General features: G+C 39.3%; 1 protein-coding gene across 1 annotated transcript in view; it reads right to left on the bottom strand.

The window, feature by feature from the left end:
- Positions 1-4,504: 4,504 nt before the first annotated feature.
- Positions 4,505-25,927, bottom strand: part of LOC109427669 (uncharacterized) — a 90,928-nt gene continuing 69,505 nt past the window's right edge. The window contains exons 3-5 of the mRNA XM_062850045.1: positions 13,558-14,122; positions 6,832-7,496; positions 4,505-6,774 (exon numbers count right to left, since the gene is read on the bottom strand). Of these exons, the coding sequence (XP_062706029.1) occupies positions 4,993-6,774; positions 6,832-7,496; positions 13,558-14,122 (3,012 nt within the window). The 3' untranslated portion in view covers positions 4,505-4,992. The remainder of the gene's footprint in view (positions 6,775-6,831; positions 7,497-13,557; positions 14,123-25,927) is intronic.

Here is a 25,927-nt window from a genome sequence, read left to right as displayed (position 1 = left end):
ACAATAAAAAGGAATAAGGAACATACATGACCTGTTCTTTTTATTCAAATTATATTAAAAGCTTCATAAAATCAGTGATGAAGCAGTGAATGGCTGAAAACTTTTGTTACAAGCCGATTGCAACATCCATCTTTGTCTTTAAAGGAGGTTCTCTTCAGATGGGCGAAAGAATGAAACGGATCTTGAACAATTTAAATTAGCTTTATTGTAAGTATGTGTAAACTGTTTGAAGGCTTGTAGTGGAATGACCTTAACAACTGTCATGGCGGAGTAGCTAGGTTTTTCATAGCCTACTACTAAAACTGGATCGGTCCAATGCCTCCTATTTCTTCACCCCCTCTCGATCCTGGAGTCCTAAGATTTGACGCAGTCTTTGAAAACGCCCAACATCCAGCGACTTCGTGAAAATGTCTGCGAGTTGATTCTCGGTCCCGATTGGTTCCAGGTTGATGTTTCCAGCTGCTACGTGGTCCCGGATGAAATGGTGTTTTATATCTATGTGTTTTGCACGCTTGCTCTCCAAGTTCCTGGCCATTCCTATGCACCCACGATTGTCCTCATAGATGGTCACCGGTAATGCGTTTGGAATTCCAAGATCGTCCAGTAGTCCAGCCAACCATACCGCCTCTGTTACACCAGCACCGAGCGCCACGTACTCCGCTTCACTAGATGACGTGGCTACCGTTTGTTGCTTTTTGCTTGACCAGGAGATGACGTTCCCAAAAACTTGAAATACATAACCACTCACCGATTTCCTGTCCTGCTGGTCCGTCGCCCAGTCGGCATCAGCAAAGCCAACTAATGGATCCGTTTTCTCGTCACGAATGAACTTCAAAGATGTCTGCATAGTGCCCTTTAGGTATCGTACCACCCGTTTCAATGCCGTCCAGTGCGAAGAATCCGGGTGCTGTTGGTAACGTCCAAGATATCCCACCGAAAAGCATATGTCCGGACGAGTGGCCATCATCACGTACATCAAACTGCCCAGTAATTCGCGATACGGTGCTTCAGTAGGTTCCGACGTACCTTGAGTTAATTGAAGTCCCTTTTCCATTGGAGTTCTGGTAGGGTTGCAATCATCCATGGAAAATTTCTTCAATATTTTTCTTATACTGGTTTCTTGAGAAAGTTCCATTCGTCCTTGTTTGCTGTCGTAAGTAATCTTCATTCCGAGGAAGTGCTTCGCTTCTCCACAATCGGTCATCCGAAAGTAATAGAATAGCTTCTTCTTCAATTCTTCGATTGTTTTCAAACGTTCTCCGATTATCAGCAGGTCATCGACATACAGGATCACGTAGACCACGTCGCTCCCCCTCTCGTTGATCCGTGTGTAAACGCAGTAATCGTGTTGTGATCGTTTGAATCCAAGCTTCAACAAGACGTCATTCAGCTTCTCGTTCCAACATCGCGGGCTCTGTTTCAATCCGTACAAAGACTTCCGAAGGTGGCACACCAATCCTGGAGCTGCCTTAACGCCATCTGGAACCGCCATGAAAATGTCTTCCTTCAGTTCTCCGTGCAAGAAAGCAGTTTTGACGTCCATTTGGTGAACCAGATATCCTTTCCGCAATGCCACCGCCAGTACAACCCGGATTGTCGTCAGTTTGGCCACTGGTGCGTACGTCTCGTGGTAATCGACTCCTGGCTTTTGTAGGAATCCCTTAACGACCAGCCTCGCTTTATGCCGGACGACATTCCCATCCGCGTCCTCTTTCACGCAGAACACCCATTTGGATCGCAGTAGCTTCACTCCGGCTGGGCACGGGACGAAATTCCACACCTTGTTGTCCGCCATGGATTGCAACTCGTCGTTGATCGCTTCCAGCCAGGCGTCCTTGTCGTCACGATGCTCGATCTCATTGTAGTTGGTTGGCAGATCTGAAGACACAAAATTATCAGCAGCAGCGGATGCCCTGAATCCCGTGAAAAAATCGTATAGCTTACCTGGGAGCCTGCGCTCCCGTTCGCTGCGCCTCGTGGTTGACTCTGTACAGTCTTCACGTCTTTCTTGCGAAGGGAGCGCCCCAGGGTTTTGAAATTCTGATCTTGATTCTTCGAATTCATCTTCGGATTCTGAGTTTTCACCTTCAACGTTCAGATCTTCAACCTCAGCTGCAACCGGTCTTGGAGAATTCAGTTGCTCCCCCTCTGGCTCGTAGAACGTGGGAATCACCAGAGGCACTGTGGTTGCATCATCATCATCGGCGAACGGAAAACTTTCCTCATCGAACTTCACGTCTCTTGCAATTATTACCTTCCTCGACGAGTTGTCCCACAAGCGATATCCATTGGGCGCATACCCAATCATGACTGTCTCACGGCTTTTCGGATCTAACTTCTTCCTCAGCTGGTTTGGAATCCACATCATGGCCTTGCACCCGAATATTCGAAGTTTGCTCAGGTCCGGTTTGGATTTCGTCCACAGTTCCACTGGAGTTGCGTTACCATCGATTGCCGTTGTAGGACTCCGATTCAGAATGTATGTGGCCGTTAGAGCCGCCTCCGACCACATTCGCTTGGGCATCTTGGAATCAATTAACATCGACCTTACCTTTTCGACCAGGGTTCGATTGAAACGTTCGGCGACACCGTTTTGTTGCGGAGAGTACGCCACCGTCGGTTGAACTTGGATTCCCCTTCTTCGGTAGTACTGCTTCTGCTCATTGGAAAAATACTCACGGCCTTGGTCGACAGTCAACTTGCAGATCCTGGATTGCCAGTGGGTGGTGACCATTGCTTCATACTCCTTGAAACAGCCGAAGACTTCACTCTTCCGCTTGATAGGGTAAACCATCGCCAAATGCGTCCAATCATCGATGAAGGAAACGAAAAATCTTGAACCATCCCAGGCTGGTGGATCGATCGGTCCGCACACGTCCGAGTGCACTCGTTCCAGTGGACGACTGGCTCTTTCACGAACTCCATCAAACGGCTCACGGCACTGCTTACCCATTACGCACGTATCACAGAAGCCTATGCGGTCTATCTTCTTCGTGAAACCCGTCGCCATCTCGTGACTTGCAATACTTTCCATCGCTTGTTGACTAGCATGTCCTAGCCGCCGATGCCACAGCCGGCTTGCCTCCACCGTGCTGATGTTCGCTTGTCCCGTATTTCCAACTTGCAGTTCTAATTGATACAAATTACCTTTCAAGTAAGCCACGCCAATGATTTCACCGTTGAGCTTGAATTCCGCACGCTCGACACCACCTTGGCCGGTGAACAGGACATCAATTCCGGCTTGAGAAAGCTTCTTCACCGAAAGTAAATTTTCTCGCAGTTCCGGAATGAAAATAACGTTCTTCATGCGAAACTCCACACTCTTGTTGGACAGCCCGATCAATTCTCCAACTGACTTGCCAATCAGGGACACACCTTCTTTCGCGACTTCAACGACGAACGGTTCCTTCAAGCTTCGCAAACACGTCAGATGGCTTGACTCGTTAACCAGGTGGTCACTGCAGCCCGAGTCTACGCAGAACGAGATTCTTCCTCCATTTGATGCCTTCGGATGTTCGGTTCTTCCCATAAAAGCAACTGCCTTCCTATTCCCGACCGCAGAATGAGCGTTTCCATCGGTTTTCTTCAAGGGACAGTCCTTCTTCATATGGCCCGATTTCTTGCACCGGTGACACTTACCATGGAATTCCCGGGTGAACTTCTTCTTGTCATGCTTCTTCCCTCCAACGAACGCCGCACCTTTGTCATCGCTAACACAATCTTGACGATCGACCCGCTTCGACTCTTCAGCTAGCAGCCGCTGCTTCACTGTTTCCAGAGTCAGGTTCTTCTCATCCAGGTTCTCGAGCGCTGTCACCAGGGGGTCGTAGCTATCCGGAAGGGTCAGAAACAGCTGTGACACCAAGTCACTTTCCTCCAGCTTGGCACCAGCAGACTTCAATTGCCGGATAAGGTCGTCGAACGCCACGAAATGGTTTCGCATGGATGATCCCTCCTTCATGCGTAATCTTGCGAGCTGCTTCCTCAAAAGGGTTTGACTAGTCACGGAGCGCTTCGCAAACGTTTCTTCGAGGGCCTTCCACATCAACCAAGCGGTTTCTTTCTCTCGGACTACTTCCAGGCATTCATCCGATAAGAATCCGACCAGCAACGACTTCGCCTTCCTGTCCAGCTGATCCCACTTCGCTCTTGACGCATCATGTTCAGCTGGAGCTTCCGCCTTCAACACCGTCGATACTTCCGCCGCATCCAGGTAAAGCTTGACTCGGAACTTCCAATTTTCATAGTTTGGTCCAGTCAGCTGCGGGATGCCGGAACCTTCTTTCAAAGACGAGCCCATAACCTAAAGGAGGTTCTCTTCAGATGGGCGAAAGAATGAAACGGATCTTGAACAATTTAAATTAGCTTTATTGTAAGTATGTGTAAACTGTTTGAAGGCTTGTAGTGGAATGACCTTAACAACTGTCATGGCGGAGTAGCTAGGTTTTTCATAGCCTACTACTAAAACTGGATCGGTCCAATGCCTCCTATTTCTTCAGTCTTTAAGTCCGTTATCATATCTGTAATTCTACATCAAACCCCCGACATTTCATCAGCCGTATTAATTTCCCACAATCCGCACATACCGTCATGAATTAATTTAATCAAAAGTTTCACTCTCACCGGTCAAACCAGCAATATAAGAGTAATCGAAATTCCACACAGGTTTTCGCCAACGCGCAACAACAACCAACCAACCATCGACGCCGCATTGAAACCAAGAAGCTGCTAGGAGCAACCACCGTCACCGCCGCCTCGTACGGAAATTCATTGAACTACTGAACTAAATTCGAGCCACAGTTACGTGCTCAGCAAACGAAATTTCGTACAATAACCTCTAGCTACCTACCTACTGAAAGATAGCGCTACTACACAAGTAAACAACAACGGACACTGGGGATTTCCTAAAAAATAAATTACCGATGCAACCAACTCTGCCAGCAAGCCGTCTCAAGGTCGTTCACACAAGGCGGCAGCCGGGCCCCGCAGGGATTACACAAACGGACCAGAGTAGTACACCCGCTTCTTTCGCGGCAGGATGATCGGCTTCGAGCACAGGCCGGAATCGTCCAAGAAGTGCTCGTAGTTCCCATTGGTGGCGTCCACTGCCGATGGTTTGATTTTCTCGATTTTGGGCGTCTCGTTTAGCGTCATCAGCTCCTTGAAGGACAGGCTGTTGTAGGGGATTTTTCCGTTTTTCGGCGGAGTTGTGGGTGTTATCGCGGGGTTCTTCTGGATGATATCCGGCGGTTGAACGATCGGTGGCATCGATTTGTACGCTTCGTCTAGGTTGTACTCCACGTTCTCCAGGTCGCTGCTTCCGCTGGCCTCGGAGCTGTGTCCGTTAGCGGAGTTGGACTCGTCCGGGGTTTTGTCCGTGGGGGTCTCGGATGCGTTTCCAGAATCGGCTTCCACGATGATGTCCGGTTGGTTGGATTTGCCGTATTCTGCGTCCAGATTGTACCAGTCGAACTCTGCCTGAATCGGTAGTTTGCTGTCCTCGGCGATGATGACTGGAGGCGCGGGTGACTTTTTGACAGGTGAGGTTTTGGGGGACGAACCGTTTTGCGAGATTGGTGTTCCGGGAGATTTTAGGTTCGGTATGAATGATCCGGTCTTGTTGGGGCTTGTTAGAATAAGTTGACTCAGGCTGCCGGAAGAATTCAGATTTGTACTCAAAGGCTTTGACTGTAGGCCAGATTTAAATGCCATCGGTCGGCTCGGTTTCGGCAGTGATCCGTTGAGCTTGACACTCAAATTGAGATTTGACAAAGATCCGGAGTTCATCTTGCTTAGGAAACTCATCTTGTCTACGGATCTCAACTTGGATGGGTAGCCAAATGTGGGAATGTTACTAGTGCCCTTGAACCCTCCACCAAGATCCTTGACCGGAACATGCTTTTTCGAAGCATTCCGAATCGCTGGAGACTGCTTATTGATCTCAGCCAAGATCTCCGACAACTGTTCCCTAAATTCGCCATCCTTCTTAGTGGGAGTTCCCTTTACCTTCACCGGCGTCCCATTGTTAGACTTCGTAATGTAGTTATCTTGACTTATAAACTTCGCAGTGGGTTCCTTCTTTGGAGGCACGATCTCGGCCACGTTCGGCAGTTTAGGAACGTCCGCAAAAGATTCTTCCGGATCTGTACTCTTTTTGCTCTCAGTTTCCTCGATTTCTTCATCAACCACCGAGTAATCATCCTCGCAGGCCTCCTTATGAATCTCCGCTACGATTTGAACACATTTGACAGATTCCTGAATCTCACTGATGGAGCAATAGTCCGGTTCGGACTCAGCGATATCACTATTGCCGGAAGTTGGCTTTGTCTTGATTTGTACCATTCGTTGTTTGGATATTTGCTGCAGTTTCATCAGGTTAGCTGGTTTGGGTGGCAAGGCCGGCGGTATCTTCCGTTTCTCGGCTGCTGCCAGTTCCCGTTCGCGATCTTCAGAACCGAGCTTAGATTCCATGTCTACGTAATAGTTGGAATAGGAGTTCTGCTCTGATCCGATGGGCTCGTACTCGTTGCTGTAAATGCTCTGAATTTCATAAGTCGGCGACGCTTTGTCTTCCTTGCGAGGTACCGGTGTCGTCTGCAGACTAATCCGGGGTACTTGAACCATACTGTTCTGCGTGGAGAAATGCACACGCTTGGATCGAACCTGAGTAGGTTCTTTCGGTGGTTCCTGCGCTTTGATGTACATGTCTTCATCGTTCTCTTTTAGTGCCTCCTTGTTCTCCCCAAATCCGTCCATCGATTGTTGAAGAAGTATCTAAAATGAAAGTTGAACGAAATTTACATCAATCTAGTTATTTAATTTATAACTTACCTGATTCACACATTCCAACACAGGATTCACGGCAGCATTGCTATACGGTTTCCCCAGCGCCGAATCCGAGTCTTCCATATCGCTGGCACTTGCGTACCAGTCATCATTAGTTTCAATCGTTTGCTTCATTTCCATTCCTTCAGTGTACTTCTGTTGATTCCTGCCTGCAGGTTTTCCACTGGTATCCTCTTCGTAAATGATATTATCGTCGTCTAGCAGTCTCCCATCGTCGTCTCCACTCGTCTTCAAGCTACTCTTAATCCCATGCATCGATTCCATCCTATTCGAGTAGGACGGTTCAACCAGGTCGTAATTATTCGCATCTCCTCCCAACCCTTTGTTCTCCTTATCGCTTTCGTAGTTTTCGTAGATCACAATTTTAGGCACATTCTTATTTGGTTCGATGTTTTCATAGTTTTCGGCTGCTGCGGCGCTGCTTCCCAGTCCCAGTCCCAGGCCAAGCAACTTACTGCCCCCGTTCATACTGCTGGTGGTGCTTTTGAAGCTGCTGTTCCGTGATGGGCGCGAGTAGCCCTGGTAGGACCGTTTGCTAGTGTACTTGCGGCTGCGTCGAGCATCCTTGAACGAATTGGCACGAACGTACAGCGACGAGTCCTGCTCCTCGCTCGACGAGGCGTACTCCACACTGTTCAGCGAGAGATTCTCTGAAAGAATGGGAATCAGACAGAAATCAATCGATTGTAATCTTTTCATGAATAATCAAAGTGATGCAAGTTATAGAATCAGGAAAGAATTTAGTAGTAGTTTTGGCGCTATAGTCCTGATGATGGTGAGATTTTCTGTAACTTGTGCAACATGCTCATCAGATAATTGGAAGTTTACACTGAATAATGAATAACTATTCTTTAAAAGGATCCTTGAAGGAATCCCTGAAGATATTTAAATGGAGGAAACCCCTAAGAAACGCCACGAACAATCGTGGAGAAATTCTAGCAGGAGTGCAGAGAGAAATCTGTAATCGGACTTCTAAAGAAATTCCATAAGGAATTCTAAACAGAACCCGTTAACATAGCTTGGAAGGAATATTGGAAGAAATTCAAAGAAGAATTCTTGGATAAATTCGTGGAGAGAAACGAACGAACCGCTGGAGGTCTTTCTAAGGGAATTTGTGAGAAGTTACCCGAAGAAAATGAAATCAAATGTAAAAAAATATCCTGGAGAATATGGTTTATCTTCACTTTACCGGTTTTGTCGTAGATGCCATATTTTTCGGGTTTTCGGGTGGGATTTGTATATAATTCAATGTCCATCTCACCCCACGCTCTTCTTCGCAACTCTCCAGCTCCTTTCATCTCTTTTCTGGAACTTAACATTTTTTTTGCTAATATCTACAAAGCTAGTAAGAAGTCATAAAATTCCTCTAAGAATTACAGTTGTACTGCTCCGAGTACATCCTTGCTGGAATTTCCCTAAAGACAGTTTTATATACTCATATACTACATATATTCATCTCAGAGCATATTCTATAGAAATGTCAATTGACGCATTCCTGGAAAGATTCTTAGATGAATTCTTGAAGGTATTCTCGAAAAAGCCTTGATACAATTACTGGAGAGAACCCTCGAAGTATCCCTGTAAAAAATCCTGAAAGGAATCCCTGGAGAAATTCTGGAAGAACTTCCTTGGGAAGTTCTGGAAGAACTTCCTTCGGAGATCAATATATAACTTCTTGAAACCCTTCAATTGGAAAAAAATAAAGAGTTTCAGGATTCTTGGGGCATTTTTAAAGGAATTCATGGAAGGATTTCTGAATAAATCCCTGGATGAACTGCCAAAAGATTTCTTGGGGATAATTGAGGGGGTTAGAAGCAAAGGGGTGTAAGTGACAAAACCCCACTAACGAGTAAATAAGGTTTAAAGTTTTTCACCAAATTTTCATCCTATACAAAATGTATGGAGTTTCAAAATTGACCCAATTTTCTCCAATTTATTGTATTTTTTTAATGATCGCAAAATAAATCTAAAAAAAAAGTTCCTAAAAGCTTGAAATCTGGAGAATTTTTCCATATGCTCAGCTCAAAACGACAAAATGGTCACTTACACCCCTTTGCATCTGGGCCCCTCAATTGTGATAGAATTCCTGGATGACTTCTTGGAGAATTTCCAGGATCTTGTATACATCCATGTTAAACTATCTTAAAGAGTTCCAATACAAATCACTGGAGGAATACCTCTAGAAATTTATGAAATAATTCAACATAATCTTCAGGTAACCTAGGAGAAATTCTTGGAAAAGTGATGGTAATATTCAATGACAATGGAAATTTGCGATTTCGCGGAAGCCGCGAAATCCGCGAAATTGGGCTATGACCGCGAATTGAACTGGGGTTCTGCTCGTTGAAAGCCGGCGCCTAACCACTACTCCATGTATGTGTTGTTAGGCACTGTAGGATTTACTCAATGTGCTGATATCATTTAGTAGAGCTCAATCAGGTTCGCGTGTGAGTTTTCTCTGAACTTAAAATACGCTGCGAGACAAAACTTTTTGAAGCCGATGGTTCGAAAGAAGTGCACGAGGAACTTTTTGTGAACTTACACAGTTTGACATTTTCAGTTTTTTTGGTTCGTAATTCAAACGAGTGCAAATCAATAGACTAGTACCAGTGCCAATAATTCCGAAAAGTTTATAAGTTTTCAGTGACTACGATAGCGTCGATTACCGGCGCGCTGGTGCGACAAATGAGACAGGGTTGAAAACATTCAGCAAAGCTGGAAGACTTTTATCCGCAGCCGAAAAAAAAACTCTGCCGGAAACCTGGGTAGAACAGTAGCCCGCTGCGGGGGCAGCCTTCGAGCCACACAATACGGATAATATTTGATTGAACTCTCCTCTTACGTTCAACGTAAGTTCTTTTTGAACCTCTTTTCGACTTTAATGTCGTTTTAAAAAGAAGTCAAAAGCTTGTAGGGGTAGGCGGGGCAGTATGGACACCCTCAATATTTTCAAGTATGCGAACTCTTTTGAACTTTTAATGAATGGAGAATACAGCTCATTTATCTGAAACGTAGTTTCAGGAAAGAAACATTCGATATAAAAATTATACTTGATTTTACGCGAAAAAGTTGCGTCCTCCGTTTTTTGTGCATGGAAATTATAATTTTCACGCCATCTAAAATAAGATTTAGTGAGTAATTAACTGCAGGTCGATTAAAACTTGATATTTCTAGAACACATGCAAGAAGTTTTGCTGCATTTACATGCTTAACATGTATATATTTTCTTCTTTTTTATATCAAAAATCTAGTTTGAAAATATCTTGTCCTACCGGGGAAGAATGGACACTCTTTTTTTTTTTTTTTTTTGAGAGAAGTGGCAAGGGAAAAATATAACCTAAATCACAAACCAACCATATTCTTCGATTTCAGAATATTTTCGGTTAAAAGTTCACTATAGTAGACATAGAGTGAAACAAATTGGTCAAAAAACGACAACAGTGGAATATAGTTGTTCTAGGCACAGCTGCACATGCCGACAAAAACAAAGCTTTATCCAAAACAGCCCGAATTTAAATTAACTGAACAAAAATGAACTACTTTGGCGTTTTATTCATCCATAGTAGTTGTTTTGTAATGAAGTAACTATATAGGTGTAAATAATGTACGAAATTCGTAAAAGTCTCATGGTGTCCATTCTGCCCCGTATGCTTGAAGACGGTCATAAAAAACTAACATTTTTCGAAACATTTTTTGAAGAAGATAAATCATATTTTTTCGTAAACACTCTTATGCAATAGCTGCTAAATAGACTTTAAAAGAATACATGTATCAAAAAACTTAACTTTTTTGACATCTTGGCAGGTAAAGTTGGCAAAAACCTTAGGGTGTCCATACTGCCCCTCCATTCCCTACATGTGCTTCCAAGTTCATATATAATGCTTGAGTAACTTTTTGGAGAATTAAGTTCACCGAAACCGGAACTGAACCAAACTTAAACTTCTGAGTTCGTTCTTCAAGTGGAATCCGAACTTTTGGTTGCTTGGGGTATTTTTGAATCCCGAGAGGAATTTCTGAAGGAATCACTAGAGGAATTCTTGGAGCAATCCCTGGAAGAATTCTCGGAGCAATCCCTGGAGGAGTTCCTTGAGAAATCCCTGGAGGAACACCTGAAGGAAATCCTTGGGGAATTTCTAAAGGTATACCTAGAGGAATTCTGGGAGGGTTCCCTGAAAAAATTCCTGGAGCAATCCCTGGAACAATTCGTGGAGGAATCCCTGAAAGAACTCCTCAAAGAATCCCTAAAGAAATTCTGGGAATCCCTGGAGAAATTTCTGAAGAAATCTTGGAGAAATTCTTGACGGAGTTCCTAGGGAAATTTCTGAAACAACCCTGGAGGAATCTCTAGAGAAAATCCTTAAGAAAAGCCTGGAGGAACTACTGAACAAATTCCTGGCAGAATCCATGGAGAAATTCCTGGAGGAGACCGTGGAAAAACTCCTGGAGAAATTCAAAGTGGAATTCTTGTAGGATCCGCTTAAGGAATTTCAGAAGGAATTCATGATGGATTTCCTGGAGAAATCCCTGGAGGAATTCCTGGTTGAATTCCTGGAGGAGTTTCTGAAAGAATTCCTGGAGATATTTCTGCAGGAAAACCTGGAGGAATTCCTGGAGGAATCCTTAAAGAATTCCTGAAGGAATTCTTGGAGGAATTTCTGAAAATATACCTGGAGGTATTCTGGGAGGAATTCCTGAAGAAATTTCTAGAGGAATCCATGGAGGAATTTCTGGGCAAACTCCTGGCAGAATCACTGGAGGAATTCCTGGTGAAGACCCTGGAGGAATTCCTGGGGAAACCGCTAGAGGAATTCTTGGAGGAACCCCTGAAGGAATTTCTGAAAGAATACCTGGAGGATTTCCTGGAGGAATCTCTAGAGGAATTCTAGGAGGAATCCCAGGAGAAATTTTTGGAAAAATTCCTTGAGAAACTCCTGTAGGAATTCCTATAGAAATTTTTGGAGGAACTCCTGGGGGAATCCTTGGAGATATTTCTGTAGGAAATCCTGGAGGAATCCGCGAAACAATCCCTGGAGGAATCCTTGGAACAATTCCTGGAATCCCAAGCGAAATCCGTGGGGAACTCCCTGGAGGGACTCCTGGAAGAATCTCAGAAGAAATTCCTGGAGGAATGCCTCTAGGAATTCCTGAAGAAATCAATGGAGCATTTCCTTGAGGAATGCCTGAAGGTATTCCTAGAGGAATTCGTGAAGGAATCCCAGGCGCAATCACTGGGGTATCCCAAGAGGAGAAGTTCAAGGATAAATTCCTGGAGAAATTTGAGGAGAAATTTCTGGAAGAATTTCTGAAGGAATTCGTGGGGTAGTTCCTGGAGGAATTTTTGGAGGAATTCCCAGGAGTCCCTAAAGAAATTCCTGGATAAAATGCTGGAGAAATGCTTGGAGGAATCCCTAGTGAAATCCCTTGAGGAATTCCTGGAGGAATCCCTAGAGGAACTCCTGGAAAAACTCTGGGAGGAACTCCTGGAGGGATTCTGGGAGGTATCCCTGGAGAAGTTTCTTAAGAAATTCCTGAAAGAGTTCCTAGAAGAATTTCTGGAGGAATCCTTGATGAAATCATTGATGGAAGCTGTGGGAAAATTCCTGCAGAAATTCGTCGATGCATCCTTATAAAAGTAAATATCTGTAAAAAAAATCTAAAGGTAGCGTGGGAGTAATCCATGGAGCATTTTTTGGGACTATTCCAGAAACAGTCACTTTCGTAACCCCGCAAGACGGCCATAGAGGAATTCACGAATGAGAAATTTCTGGAGAAGTCCCTTGGGGAATTTTATGAAGGAATCCCTGAGAAGTTCCTGGAGATAAACCAGGAGAAATTTCTGAAGGTGTTCTTGAAGGAATTCATACAGAAATTCCAGGCTTTTGCTCTTTAGTATGACGTTTGTTTGAATACTAGTGAAAACTCGTTAATTTTGAGCCCCTACACTCTATAGCAGCATGTGGTTCTAAAAGTCCTTCTCTTTCCCTACCGGAACCGATTCCGGCATACCTTAAATAAAAAACACTAGATTTAGCCGATTTAGCCATTCAACCAAGCTTGATGTTTGGAAAAATTCTATGATTAGATTGGAATGATGTTCTTAAAGAAATACTTGGCGAAATTTCTTGTGGTTTCGAGAAAAAAGTTGATAATAATGAATATAGTCCTAAATTATTAGAATGGTATTTTTTTTTCAATCTTTTTTAATATTATCTTGGTTGGGTCGAAATAAAAGAAATATTATAGGATACTGCAAGACGACTTCACGAAGTTGTGAACTGATAGTTCAGCGAGCTCTTTACCTGGACTTAGTCTCTGGCGGAGATCCGGCGAAAATGTGTTTCGATAGAATCACAGTAAAACTGCATTTAGACGATTGATGTTGTACTAGTAAAGTAGAATATAAACGATATTTACATATCACAATGATTTCGGGATGGATAACGTGAATTTATTTTTTCGTCGCTCTATCCAAATTCAAACGCCTTGTAAACAGCTCGCTAAACTGTCAAACAAAGTGAGGTTAGATCAGGTCCCCTGGCCCCCTTTGGCTACGCCCATGTTCAAGAGCATCCTTAACCTTTCGTCAGTCGCGGCCACCACCGTCAGCAACAAGTTAATGCTGAACACGAAAAGCGAGATTTTTTCAACGTGTTATACAAAATACAACAGCGCGATCACTCGAGGGTTAAAATAGTTTATCTCAGTTCTTACCCGTATTCACACTCTCCGCTCCGTCATCCCGATACTCCACGGTTTGCGTTCCACTGCAACGGAATTCCATCCCGTAGTAGCTTTTGCGGCACTTGGGACAAAACTGAGCCACCTCCGGCAAATCTTCATCGGAAAACTCCCCTCTGGCATCCTCCGCGAGCTTCCGTTTCATCTGATTGATCGTGCAGCTCTGCCGGTTGATCACGACATCCTTCTCGTGCAGCTGCTGCTTGATCAGTTTGTGCTCGTTCTTGAGCCGCGTCTCGAAATAGATCAACGCTTTCAGAATCCTCGAAAGCTGATCATCCCGGAACTTGCGCTCCCAGTCCAACTCCTTGCTGACTAGTTTCAGGTGGTTCTTGGTGCTGATCACCCCATCCAGGGTGCTGAGGCAGCGACGCTTCTTGCCGGACACATTCGCCGGCAGCGTAGCGGACGATCCCCTCAGCGGTAACGTTCCTCCCATGGCGACGCTTCGATCGTCCGCATCGGAACTTATGACCTCCATGTTACGTACCTCCGTAGTCGTCGAGTAACTGTCGTCGTTTGCCGCATCGCTCATGGTCTGGAAGGGAACAAAAGATAAAATAGGAAAATCAATGAGTTGTGTGATAATATTCAATATCAAGGTAAACTATTCCAACTATTCTAGGAAGTGTAAATCGATAAAATATGTTTGCTCTTCTTATCGCTCCGGCATCACCTTACTGTAATATCCATTCACAGCGACTGTGACCGTGAATTATTGTTCCCCTTTTTACACAGAGTTGCACTCCCGCGAAACTTTCAATATTTTATCTCAAACAATTAAGCTTTGTACCAGCCAGATGCCAATGACCGCTAATCGGACCGAACTCAATGCCGCGGTTCCACAACTAGGCCACCAGTGCAGTAGTATAACACGCGCTTTCGACTTCAGCCTGCTCGCATGCATCACTACTGAACTGAAGCAGGTATTGAATAAACACGCGCAGCGAATGCACTTCACCTACACTTTCATTGTTTTCATTCCGTTTCGAAAACCGCGCAAGCCCACCAATGCATCCGATGAGGAACAAAGCTTTTACCGGCATTAGATCCGCACACGCACGCACGATACGATACGATGGATGTAGAGGGTCTTGTTTCCCGGACTGAAAAAAATCCCGGGATTCGGGATTTTTATTTTCCAAATCCCGGGATTTCCCGGGATCCCGGGAAAAATCAATATTTTCCTAAAAACGATGTAAAAAGTAATAGAGTGATTTTTTAAACACTTTCAATCAAATTCGATCAACTAATAATTATTATATTCGAAATAAAATACATACTTCATTACATTTGATTGTATAAAGGCAGTTGGAGACATTCAAAGATATTTTAAAAATTTCCAAATAAAGTACTCATTTTCTTCCGGAGTAGGTCAACTTGGGCTTTTCTGCAATATTGATCCGATCGAAGCTTTTGACAGAGCTTGATGATATTTCCAGAAAAATCCCTTATAATCCCACGTGAATGAGGTCTGTGTGGAATTCCAAAAAAAATTACATTAACATTTCTAAAGGAATTATTGAATATAAATTTAATAGAATTTCTGCAGCAATTATTAAATGAACTCATGAGGTCTATTAAGTTATTTTTAGAAACAAATTATATATTTTTATGACGAAGTTAGGATGGAGAAAGGTTAGAATGGTGATTTGAAAATTTCAAACGGCAATTTCTTAGGACTTTTTTGTCAACATTTTGTTTTTTCTCAAGAAAATATGTGAAACAATTCAACAATAATTGGAAATAAATTCATGTTCAAATTTCGGAATTCCGATTAGATGTATCGAAAAAACTATAAAAGAACAGAATAATTCAAGGCAGACCCTCTCCTGAACAAACTTTTAGTAAAATTTATATAAATATCTTCAAAAATAAAAAAATGATGTCTTTCCTAAAATTTCTATCCTGAAACTCCATTGATCATTCTTTCGATTCATTTGCCAAGATTACAACCTTTAGAAATTTCTTCAGATGTTTTTTCAACAGTTTCCACATTTTTATTATTCCTACAACATTATATTTTTCGATTTTATTGCACAATTCGCTTTATTTATTTTTTTGCAATTCAATATTTTATGTTTCTCTAAGATGCTCTAAAACTTCAGCCAAAAAAAAAATCTGGCCTGCTCGCCAGGCTGAGCTTTTACCTTCGCAGAAATTTCTGCAGTAATTTCGTCAAAATTATCACTTGAATCATCTAAAGAAATCATTCAAAGGGGGTTTTCCCTTTTTCAAAATTTTGAAATAAAATAAATAATAATAATAATAATAATAATCACTTGAATTATCTTTCGCGATTCTTGCTCTGAAGATGCAAATGAATTCCGCAGGAAATTTCACCTAGGCTTAAGAAGAAATCGTCCTAAAATATTCCATGGATTTATCAAAGTCCCACAGAAGTAAGGAATTATTTATCCGTTTGCCTCTGAAAATTATGCGAATTTTCCTCATAATTTAATGTGCCCAGCAATTACTCAGGGTAGTAGAATATTTGCATTTGAAAGAACTTTGCAGAAGTTGAAAAAAATGTATGTAAAATCTACTACTTCAAATGTTGAACATGGACATCAATTTAAGAAACACTACCAGGATAACCTAGTAATAGCTTGGAATTCCGCATTCCGATATTCTGCCAGTTGTTCCGTTTTATTATAATTTTAATGTAACGCCACATAATTGAAAAAATAATGACATAAACTCTGCCAAAAAACCTTTAAATAATCAGAAAGAATTTCATCAAAAACTTGAAATAAAGAAAATTATACCTGCCAGATAGCGCAGAATTTATTGAAAAAAGGCAACATTGATAAAAAAAAGATTTCAAATAAAAAGTTAGGTTTTAGTAGAACAAATTATTCCTAATTTTTAATTTTCGGGAAATCCCGGGAATTTTGGAAAAATATCCCGGGATTCGGGATTTTTCAGATCCCGGGATATCCCGGGATTTTTGTCCCGGGAAATCCCGGACAAGACCCTCTAGATGGATGGATGGGTGCATGTTTGCGGTACAAATGCGTTCCATTTGCACCTGAAATGCTACTGCTCAGCTTTATGTACTATTCATTCGTCATGCACAATCAGGGTGGAAAAAACTATCGCGCGGTGCCGCTCATGTGTGTTTAGTTTATAGACGTAGGAGCCGCGATTAGAGACTGCGAGCTCAAGGTTTCGGATTGCAACGCAACGTCCGTCAACTCACGTGCGTCATATGGGAGATACCTATGGCGGGATGAACAGGTGGTATCTACATGATGACGATTCATGAAGATGAGTATGTACCTGTTTAGTTTGTTTGAATACAACAAGTGCTTCATAATTGTTTTGGTGACTGTAATGTACTTAAATGGAGTATCCTGATCTTTATAAAGATATAACACCACTTGCGCAAGACGGCATACTATAATAGTACACTAGTTTACATCATTTTTGAACTCGGTAAGCTGATGATCATTTTTGGTGTAGAATCATGCCCTAAGTTCGAAAACGCGAAGGAAAAAAAATACAGTAGAGCGGATTTTTTTTTTTCGAATTTCCATACAAGGTTGATGGTTTGAAATCGATTTTTGTTCTATTTTTAAGCAACGTCGCTCACTTCACACATCTCATTCTACTTAAGCTCCGATTGAGCTGATATTTTTACTGTAACTCGCCTACATATGATATGTCAAATAAACGTTGAAAAATAATTTTTAAATTGTTGATTCCTTATTGAAAAAATACATTTCCTAATATATTTTTGGAAATTTTGATAAAATTTAAGGAGATTGTCCCTAAAACTCGCCAATATCTTGAATTTCATCAATCTGACGCAAAACCTGCATTCAAATGATCGAATGGTAGGGTATGTGTGCCATCAGTAATCTCACGCTCCCATATTCATCCTATTCGAAAACAAGCGATTGCGGCACCGATTGATTCCGTTCTTTTTGTTTTCATGGGTGCTCACTTCTAACAAAAAATACAAAAATAAGAAACAAAACAAACAGCGCTTCAATCCTTTGTTTTTCGTAGGATGAAAATGGGAGCCACATGCATAAGAAGGGAACGAATACCCTATTATATTCAGCTTTTAATTTATGGAAAAAGATTTAAAATTGGTCGAAGAATGTGCAAGATATTTCAATTTTAGTAAATTTCATATTTTTAAAAGTAGTAAAACTCAATATTGAGCTTAAACTCAAAAACTGTTCTTCTTAAAAATTTTTGAAGGTCGGTTTCGAAATCAGCGCTAAATTGTGCTTCAAAAAAGTGGGTCGTTGACAGAAGTTCACGATTTTCATTTTATTTTGTAAACTAGTGGTATCAGAGTGTAAATAATTCGAAGATCATAATTGAATACATATTAACATTTTCATTTTTTTACTATTATAGTGTGCATAAAAAAATAACGTAGGCTAAGTGTATCGACAATTATTTCCCAGTTTGAGCCTAATTTAACATTATTTTGGGTATTTTGCTTGGTATTTTGAGTTAAAAAAATACTCGAAATAGTTTTAAATTTGAAAAAAATGGGTTACATGCGAAAGGCTGGAACACATAAGGCCAAAATTATATACACTCCCGTGCAAAAGTTTGGGGTCACCCCCTCAAAAACATGGAAATGTTTTTCGGTCATATCTCAATCATCTTTCATTTAATCCATTCTTTCTTAGACTCTATCGAAAGATAAAGAGTTAGATTTGATTCGTAGGTACTTTTCACAAATTTCATATGAAGTTTTTAGTATAAAAAGTTTACCTAAACTTACATATTTTTCCTAAATCTGTACGAAAAATTGTTTTCCGTGTAATTCGAAAGTTGGTCGAACAAATTTTAAAATTAAAATTAGAACCCTATTTTTATCCTCTTTGAGAGCCATTCATTAGATTTTAGCGGAAAAATTCATAACATAATTTAAATTATCGAATTAGGTTTACACGTCACCGTGCAAAAGTTTGGGGTCACCCCTTAGTATGCTGCATCGTGCAAAAGTTTGGGGTCACCTTTCAAATGAAGTCTAAGTCGGATTTTTATCCAAATCGTCATTTTTTTTTTGGAGCAACTCCAATTCCTTCTATGACAGATGAATGGCAAGACACAGAATGGTTATGAAATGTTCATAAACTAAGTTATAGACTATGTTAAGGTAGAAAATAGTATATAAAATCCATTCTAAATCAGCTAAGTTCATTATATAAAGTGCGAAAGAGGATAGAAGTGAGATAACAATGACTAATTCGTGAATTCTCTCCTGTATAACTGTATGTGTTAAAACCACAAATACACCATTAACCCAATAACCATTACAACGAATGTCATTTCTCCGAATGTACTATCACATTCGAGATTTTGGGTTTTGGTGGCAAAGCAAAGGGATAACTTTTTGATGAAAATGCCATTTAAATTAAAATGTGTAACATTCCTGAAACTTATGAATTTTGGGGTAATGGTATGTTTGTGGTTATAATACTTACAGTTATATAGGGTAGAATTCACGAATCAGTCATTTTCATCTCACTTCCATCCTCTTTCGCACTTTATATAACGTACTTAACTGATTTCTATGGGCTTTATTTACCATTTTCTACTTTAACTTAGTTTAGAACTTAGTATATGAACATTTCATAACCATTCATTTGTCTTGCCATTCAACTATCAAAGAAAAAATTGAAGTTGCGCCAAAAAAATGACGATTTGAACAAAAATCCGACTCACACTTCATTTGGAAGGTGACCCCAAACTTTTGCACGATGCAGCATACTAAGGGGTGACCCCAAACTTTTGCACGGTGACGTTTAAACCTAGTTCGATAATTTAAATTATGTTATGATTTTTTCCGCTAAAATCTAATGAATGGCTCTCAATAAGGATAGAAATAGGGTTCTAATGCAACTTTAATTTTAAAATTTGGTCGGCTCTATTTTGAATTACACGGAAAACAATTTTTCTTATAGATTTAGGAAAAACATGTAAGTTTAGGTAAACTTTTTATACTAAAAATATCATATAAAATTTGTGAAAAGTACCTACGAATCAAATCTAACTCTTTATCTTTCGATAGAGTCTAAGAACGAGTGGATTAAAGGAAAGATGACTGATATATGACCGAAAAACATTTCCATGTTTTTGAGGGGGTGACCCCAAACTTTTGCACGGGAGTTGTAGGGTTCAATACAAAACGCTAGAAATGTCAAAAGACTGAAGTCACATAAAGCTGCAATAGACGAACGTCAACTCGTCTTCAGAGTTGGCAAAACTCTTTCAGAATCCAATTGACTTTTAAGATGGATTAGGGAATCAATCATATAAAGCTGTTTAATATTTATGTGTACTAGACTGGGTCAACAAAGTCGATTTTTTGGAACAAAGCTTTTTCGATTTGTTTTAGCATCCAAAGCAACTGTGCAAAATTTGAGAGCGATTGGTTGCTTCTTCGTATTCCGCTTTGCGATTGAAATTTGTATGGAATTTTGTATGGGAAAACGTACTTTTTTGCATTTTTCTCATATATTGAAGTTTTTTGTCTAAAACGATCTAACTAATGACGTTAAAGTATTACCTATAATATGCCCAAAAACTTTGCCGAAGACCGCAAAGTATTCCGACACTTGTGGAAAAAGTTGTAACGTACAGACTGCCCGGTGGTGCTTAACATTTAACATGTAAAGGAATAACATCAATAATAAAATCTCAATTTTTGACCTAAGTTACCAAACGAATTACTTTTTTCACAAGCGTCGGATCACTTTGCGGTCTTCGGAAAAGTTTTTCGGCATATAATAGGCTATACTTTAACGTCATTAGTTACATGGTATTAGACAAAAGAATTCAACTTATGAGTAAAATGCAAAAAAGGACGATTTCCCATACTAACTTCCATACAAATTTCAATCGCAATGCGGAATACGGGGACGCAACCAATCGCTCCCAAATTTTGCACAGTTGTTTTGGATGCTAATATAGATTGAAGAAGCTTTGTTCCGGGTTGATACGATCAAATTTAAATTTTCTCCATACAACGTTGACCCACTCTAATGTGTACACATGTACAGGGGATGGCCAAAATGTTTGGGATAGGCAACTTTTTTTTCTCTCACAAAAAAGTTCAACATGCTATAACTTTTCATAGAGCGCATCAAAAAAACTCAAATTTTGACTGTTTGTCAACCTATTATATGTGCATCATTGGTACAAATTTGGGCTCGATTGATTATTATTTCGCAAAGTAATAACCGTTCAGGTAAAACCCCTTTTTTTAGACAACTCATTTTAGACCTGTCATATCTCGGAAACCAGTGAACCGAATTGAATGAAATTTTGAACGTGCACTAACAATATGTAAATGCTTCACAAACTATTAAAACATTGGTACTTTTTAAACGTTAAAAAAAGTTATCATGGATTGACACTTTTAGGATTTTTCTCGAAAAATGTATATTTTTTACATCAATGTCAATTAATTTTAGTGTTGATATCCAGAGATTTTCCACTTCTGTTCTCAATTTATCTCTAATCAGATATATCAGAGCCTATTTAGATTGAAGAAAGAACACAGTTTATAATTTTTGTGTGGTATTGTAAATTTCACTTATTTTTCTCTATATGGGTAAAAAATTCAACCCGGTATAACTTAATTCGCCGTGAGAAAATATTACATTTTATAACGTCGTATTAAGTATCAATATATTGTTGATAAACGCTAAAAAATTTATTCAATTCGGTTCACTAGTTTCCAGGATATGACAGTTCAAAAAATTGTCTAAAAAATAATGTTTTACCCGAACGGTTCTAACTTCGCGAAAAATTAATCAATCGAGCCCAAATTTGTACCAATGATGCTCATATAATAGGTTGACAAACAGTCAAAATTTGAGATTTTTTGATGCACTCTATGAAAAGTTACAGCATGTTGATTTTTTTTGTGGGAGAAAAAAAGTTGCCTATCCCAAACATTTTGGCCATCCCCTGTATGTAAAAAATATTAAAAAAAAAACACCCACTGGATAAAAAAACAGTTATGACACAAACGAAGCTATTAATTCTAGTTTTATATGGCAACGTGTCTCATCCATTAAAATCAAAAAAAGGGAAGAACAAGGCCCAAAAAACTTGGTTAAACTCATAAGTTTTCTTCTTATGTGTTAAATTCATATAATGGAAATTAAATGATTTTGACCCTTCTCCAATTGCAGTCCAGATGATTTTTTTTGCAAATCTGTCCAATAAGTGCAGTTAATCATGTCCGTTAAGTGTTATTGGATTCAGAAGCGATTCTGGGACCATTACTGTATGAGTTTGCAATAAACACGCTAAAAATGATGTCATGAATATTTTGTTGTAAGATATTTTTATTATTATTTATTTTTCTAAAAAGTGCCCATCTTGCAATATTTGGTGAACTTTTAGGCAGTCATATTTCTATCTTCAGAAAAAAAAATCGTAAATTTTATATTTTTTTATTTATTTTTTTTTTATTTTGAGGCATTCATTTTCTTGTCGTTTTTGAGTTACACTGATTTAAAAAAAATCCAATGTTAGTCTAGATAAATTGTGAACAAAAAAATGCTTGAAAGAACAATGTCTTCACACCCACAAAATCTTATTTGATGCTGACAGGGTGCTGCCAATCACTGGATGAATTGGCTTGAAGTTCGTCAATAATAAAAGGCTTTGACAAAAAATCAAATTGTACTTCCCTTCTCTGAATTTCAGCGTTTCTGATTGCCTGACACTCCCCTTCTGGGCAATGGGCAATGATTTGAAATTTTGAAATTTCCAAATTACCAAGGTATACCACGGCGATTTAGGAATTGTGCAGCTACCGTCAAAATTTCACAAAAAGTCGCCAAAGCTTTCTCGAAAAGTGGTGCTTTTACGGAGGGATGTTTATAAGATTTCTTAAACCGGCGGGCTAATTTCTAGTGGGTTATGAAAGTTTGAACCTAAAATTATTTTATTATTATTTTCACAGATTGTTTTATTGTTGAACTCGATGAAATGTCGTTTGTCCTTAAAATCTTTGAGATAATTCGATTAGTTTCTAAAAATTTTATCTCAATTTCTGTAATGTGCAGAAATGAGGACTTTTAAGCTGTTTTGGTTTGATTTTTAAGGTACTCTTAAGATTCTGCGGATTCCAGGGCTGGTAGCAAGAACTAATGGTCAAAATAGTTATTTTGGTGACTTTTGGCACTAAAATATGCTTAGTGAGGAAACATTGTAGGACGAATTTGATTCAGAAAACCCTGGGGTACCGCATAATGAAAATTTTCAAGAAAAACTTTCATGCTCCATTCCTAAAATTGTACAACAATTTTCAATTTTCTAGCATATATTGTGCAGAACTAGATGGGCATGGCATGAATGTAAATGGATGTGCCTACATTAATCTTTAGTCGGTTCCGATAGAAACCCTTTAGGCAAAATTGATGGAATTTCTGGCAAAATTCTTGATGAAGCTTTTAGAAAAAGTTTTGACGGATGTCCAGGTTGATAAAGAAATTTTGGCAATTTTATCTGAGGAATTAAAGAAGACACACACACGGAAGTTTATTAAACAAGATTCTGAATAGTATTCTATGAACATAATTGCGGTTATTTTTTTGTACTTGTAGACCGATTTAAATTGAACATTTTTGAGTGATATTTGTTAAAATTTCTACAGAAAATTCGGTCAAGAAAAAATAAATAAAAAATATTACAAACTTCATGCTTTGTGGCAGTGCATCGAATACGGAATTTTCTTATAAAACTCTTGGAGAACTTGTTGGATGTTTTCTGTCATGAATTTCACCATGTAGATAGACAAATGCTTAAAAAATGTGTGAATAAATTTGAGCAAGAATTTCTCAAATATGATTTCTTGAATATTTTTGCAAGAATTCTCTCAACATAAAAAAAAATGTGAAAACAAATAACAGAAAGTAATTAAGGACCGTATCGGAAATTAATTATGAACGTTCACAATTGCCTGAAATATAATCTGTTCGAAATAAACATAACTTTATTTTTCGAGATACTATATAAATCTATTAAATAAAGAATGGCAGTTCTGATTTTCAAAAAATAATCATTTTACTTGGACTTTTATCTCAAAGATTGCACATATGTTTTTAAAATTTTGAACACCTCCTGAAAATTTAAAATTGCAAAAATTGTGGGAAAATAATCAATTTGTTCTCTATTTTTGCGCAAATATATTCTTTTCCAGAATGCTCATGATATAGGAAATTTTTTTTAATCAAGAAAAATTCCCTCAGCAGTTTAGGGCAATTCCTTAAAATGAAAAATAGGCCATTTTTCGAGGAACTCTTTTTTTATGCGTCTTCAAAGAACGATTGCGCAAATAAAAAATACATAAAGTTGAAAATTTGCATTTTTTTTTGATTGGGTATGTATTAAAATCTTTTGAAGAGGTTGTTCTACCAGAGAACGGAATTGTATAACCTCTGAAGATATTTAAAACAGAGCGTCAAAGTTCGACCAAAAAACAGGTGTTTTTTAGGATAGACCATATTCTTAATGTTGGAGGTTTTTCTATCCAAAATAAGAATTTTAAAAGTCGGTTTTGAGTGATATGTTATGTGTACATAACTGCTAGTAATAATCATTATTTTCCAGATTTTTCCCCGTAGAAATTTTTTTCGCTACAAATGTTTGAAACGTTACAAAAAAATTTAAAAATGCAGTTTGTACAGATTGTTATTTTGTGTGGTATACTCATAGAACCATATTTTCAATAATACTAAACATTTTCCAAATTTCTTCAAGCTGTTCTAAACTTAACTATATTGTGAAGATTTCATAGAAGAACCGGAATGAAAAGACCAACCGCGCGTCGAGATAGAGCATTTTGAATGTTTATAGTTAATTTCCGATACAGTCCTTAAGAAATGTTGATGAAATTCTTGAAATATTTCTCTACGTACCCTCTTGGAAGAGTTGCAAGAAAAAAAAAACAACATTTTTTCGACTACCCTAAGAAAATATAATATAATTCGTAATTTACTTAAAATGTCTCATATTTACTAATTTATTTAAATTGTCTCATAGTTTCTGGTAAAATTTTCATAACATGTAGTTACAGTCATTCTGGGAGAAGTGGTTAATTTTATGTTGGGACTTAAAATAGTGACCAAGTCACTAAATAGCGATTCGCTATTAGGCCTGCACTCTCATCGACGCACCATGGGGCGGCCCCATACAAACAGGTGACCAACAATATGTTTGCTTTAGTTTTATAATGCCTTGCCCCTATTCGTAGGGTTTGTGTCTTAAATATATGAAAAGCATGTTGAACATGTCATGAATACTTCTAAGGTCTCCAAACTCTTTGGAACTCAGTCCTCTAATATCTATAAAAGTTGTTTCGATGTCGGGTAGAATAAAATAAATCGTCGTAAATTAAGACTGAGATAACCGTTTCTACGCAATAAGATCCAGTTCCAGTCGAAAAATCCCAAATCGTTGTTTCGATGTACACGTACAGTGATTGGGTGCTATTGATGTTGTTTTTAAGGCATATGTTTTGAACATTTCCACAACAGTTCTACTACTTTCAGTTCTACATATTATCTAGGTCGTCCCAAAACTCCATGAAGTGTAGGTACAGGATCTACATGTGAAACTAGTATTGTACGAATGATTACCATATACGCCCCAGACCAATGACCTTTTAACAAGTATTGTATTCTTGATTGTATTGAACTGTACAGATGGTACAGATCTTACAAGATCTGCATGGAATGTAAACCTTTGTGTCCAGTCCACAAACAACCAGTACTTGTACAGGTCTGTGAAGGTCCGTAATTTAATAATTCCGCAAAGGAATATAGAGGTCCGCCAATATCTGTAATGGTCTTTTAAGAATATTCAAGGCCTTTTGGTTGTGCCGTGCATGGTGCGCTCTCAGAATTTGAGCTGTTTTAAAAATTTAAATAAACAATTTTGAACACAACAGTTTCAACACTATGAAATTACAAGGGCATTGCATATTTTTGGGCTTATGTGTATGAAGATGCCTGTTCTAATTAACAAAATAGATTCCAAACACACGCTTCACTGAGAAATCTAAGACCAGATTAAATTAAGCTGTGATTGATCTACCGAGAAAAGCGGTCATAACGACCAAATGTCCTCAGAGGTATTTAATGGCCAATATGGTGATTGGAAAATTTCAATCACTGCCGACAACTTGATTGGAAATGAAGGATAGCAGATAGTAGTTGCCAATTTTTTTAAATGTCTCCCAGGGATCCATTTCCCAGGGAGACATTTTTTTGTATGGGACGCTTTGTATGGGGGAATTTTGACTTTTTTATTGTGGCATCATTTAATAGTTTAACATTTTTGGATATTTTTC

The sequence above is a fragment of the Aedes albopictus genome, chromosome 2, assembly GCF_035046485.1.
Source record: "Aedes albopictus strain Foshan chromosome 2, AalbF5, whole genome shotgun sequence".
NCBI lineage: Eukaryota > Metazoa > Arthropoda > Insecta > Diptera > Culicidae > Aedes > Aedes albopictus.
The sequence above is the reverse complement of the archived record's forward strand: the minus strand, read 5'-3'. Positions and strand labels throughout refer to the sequence as shown.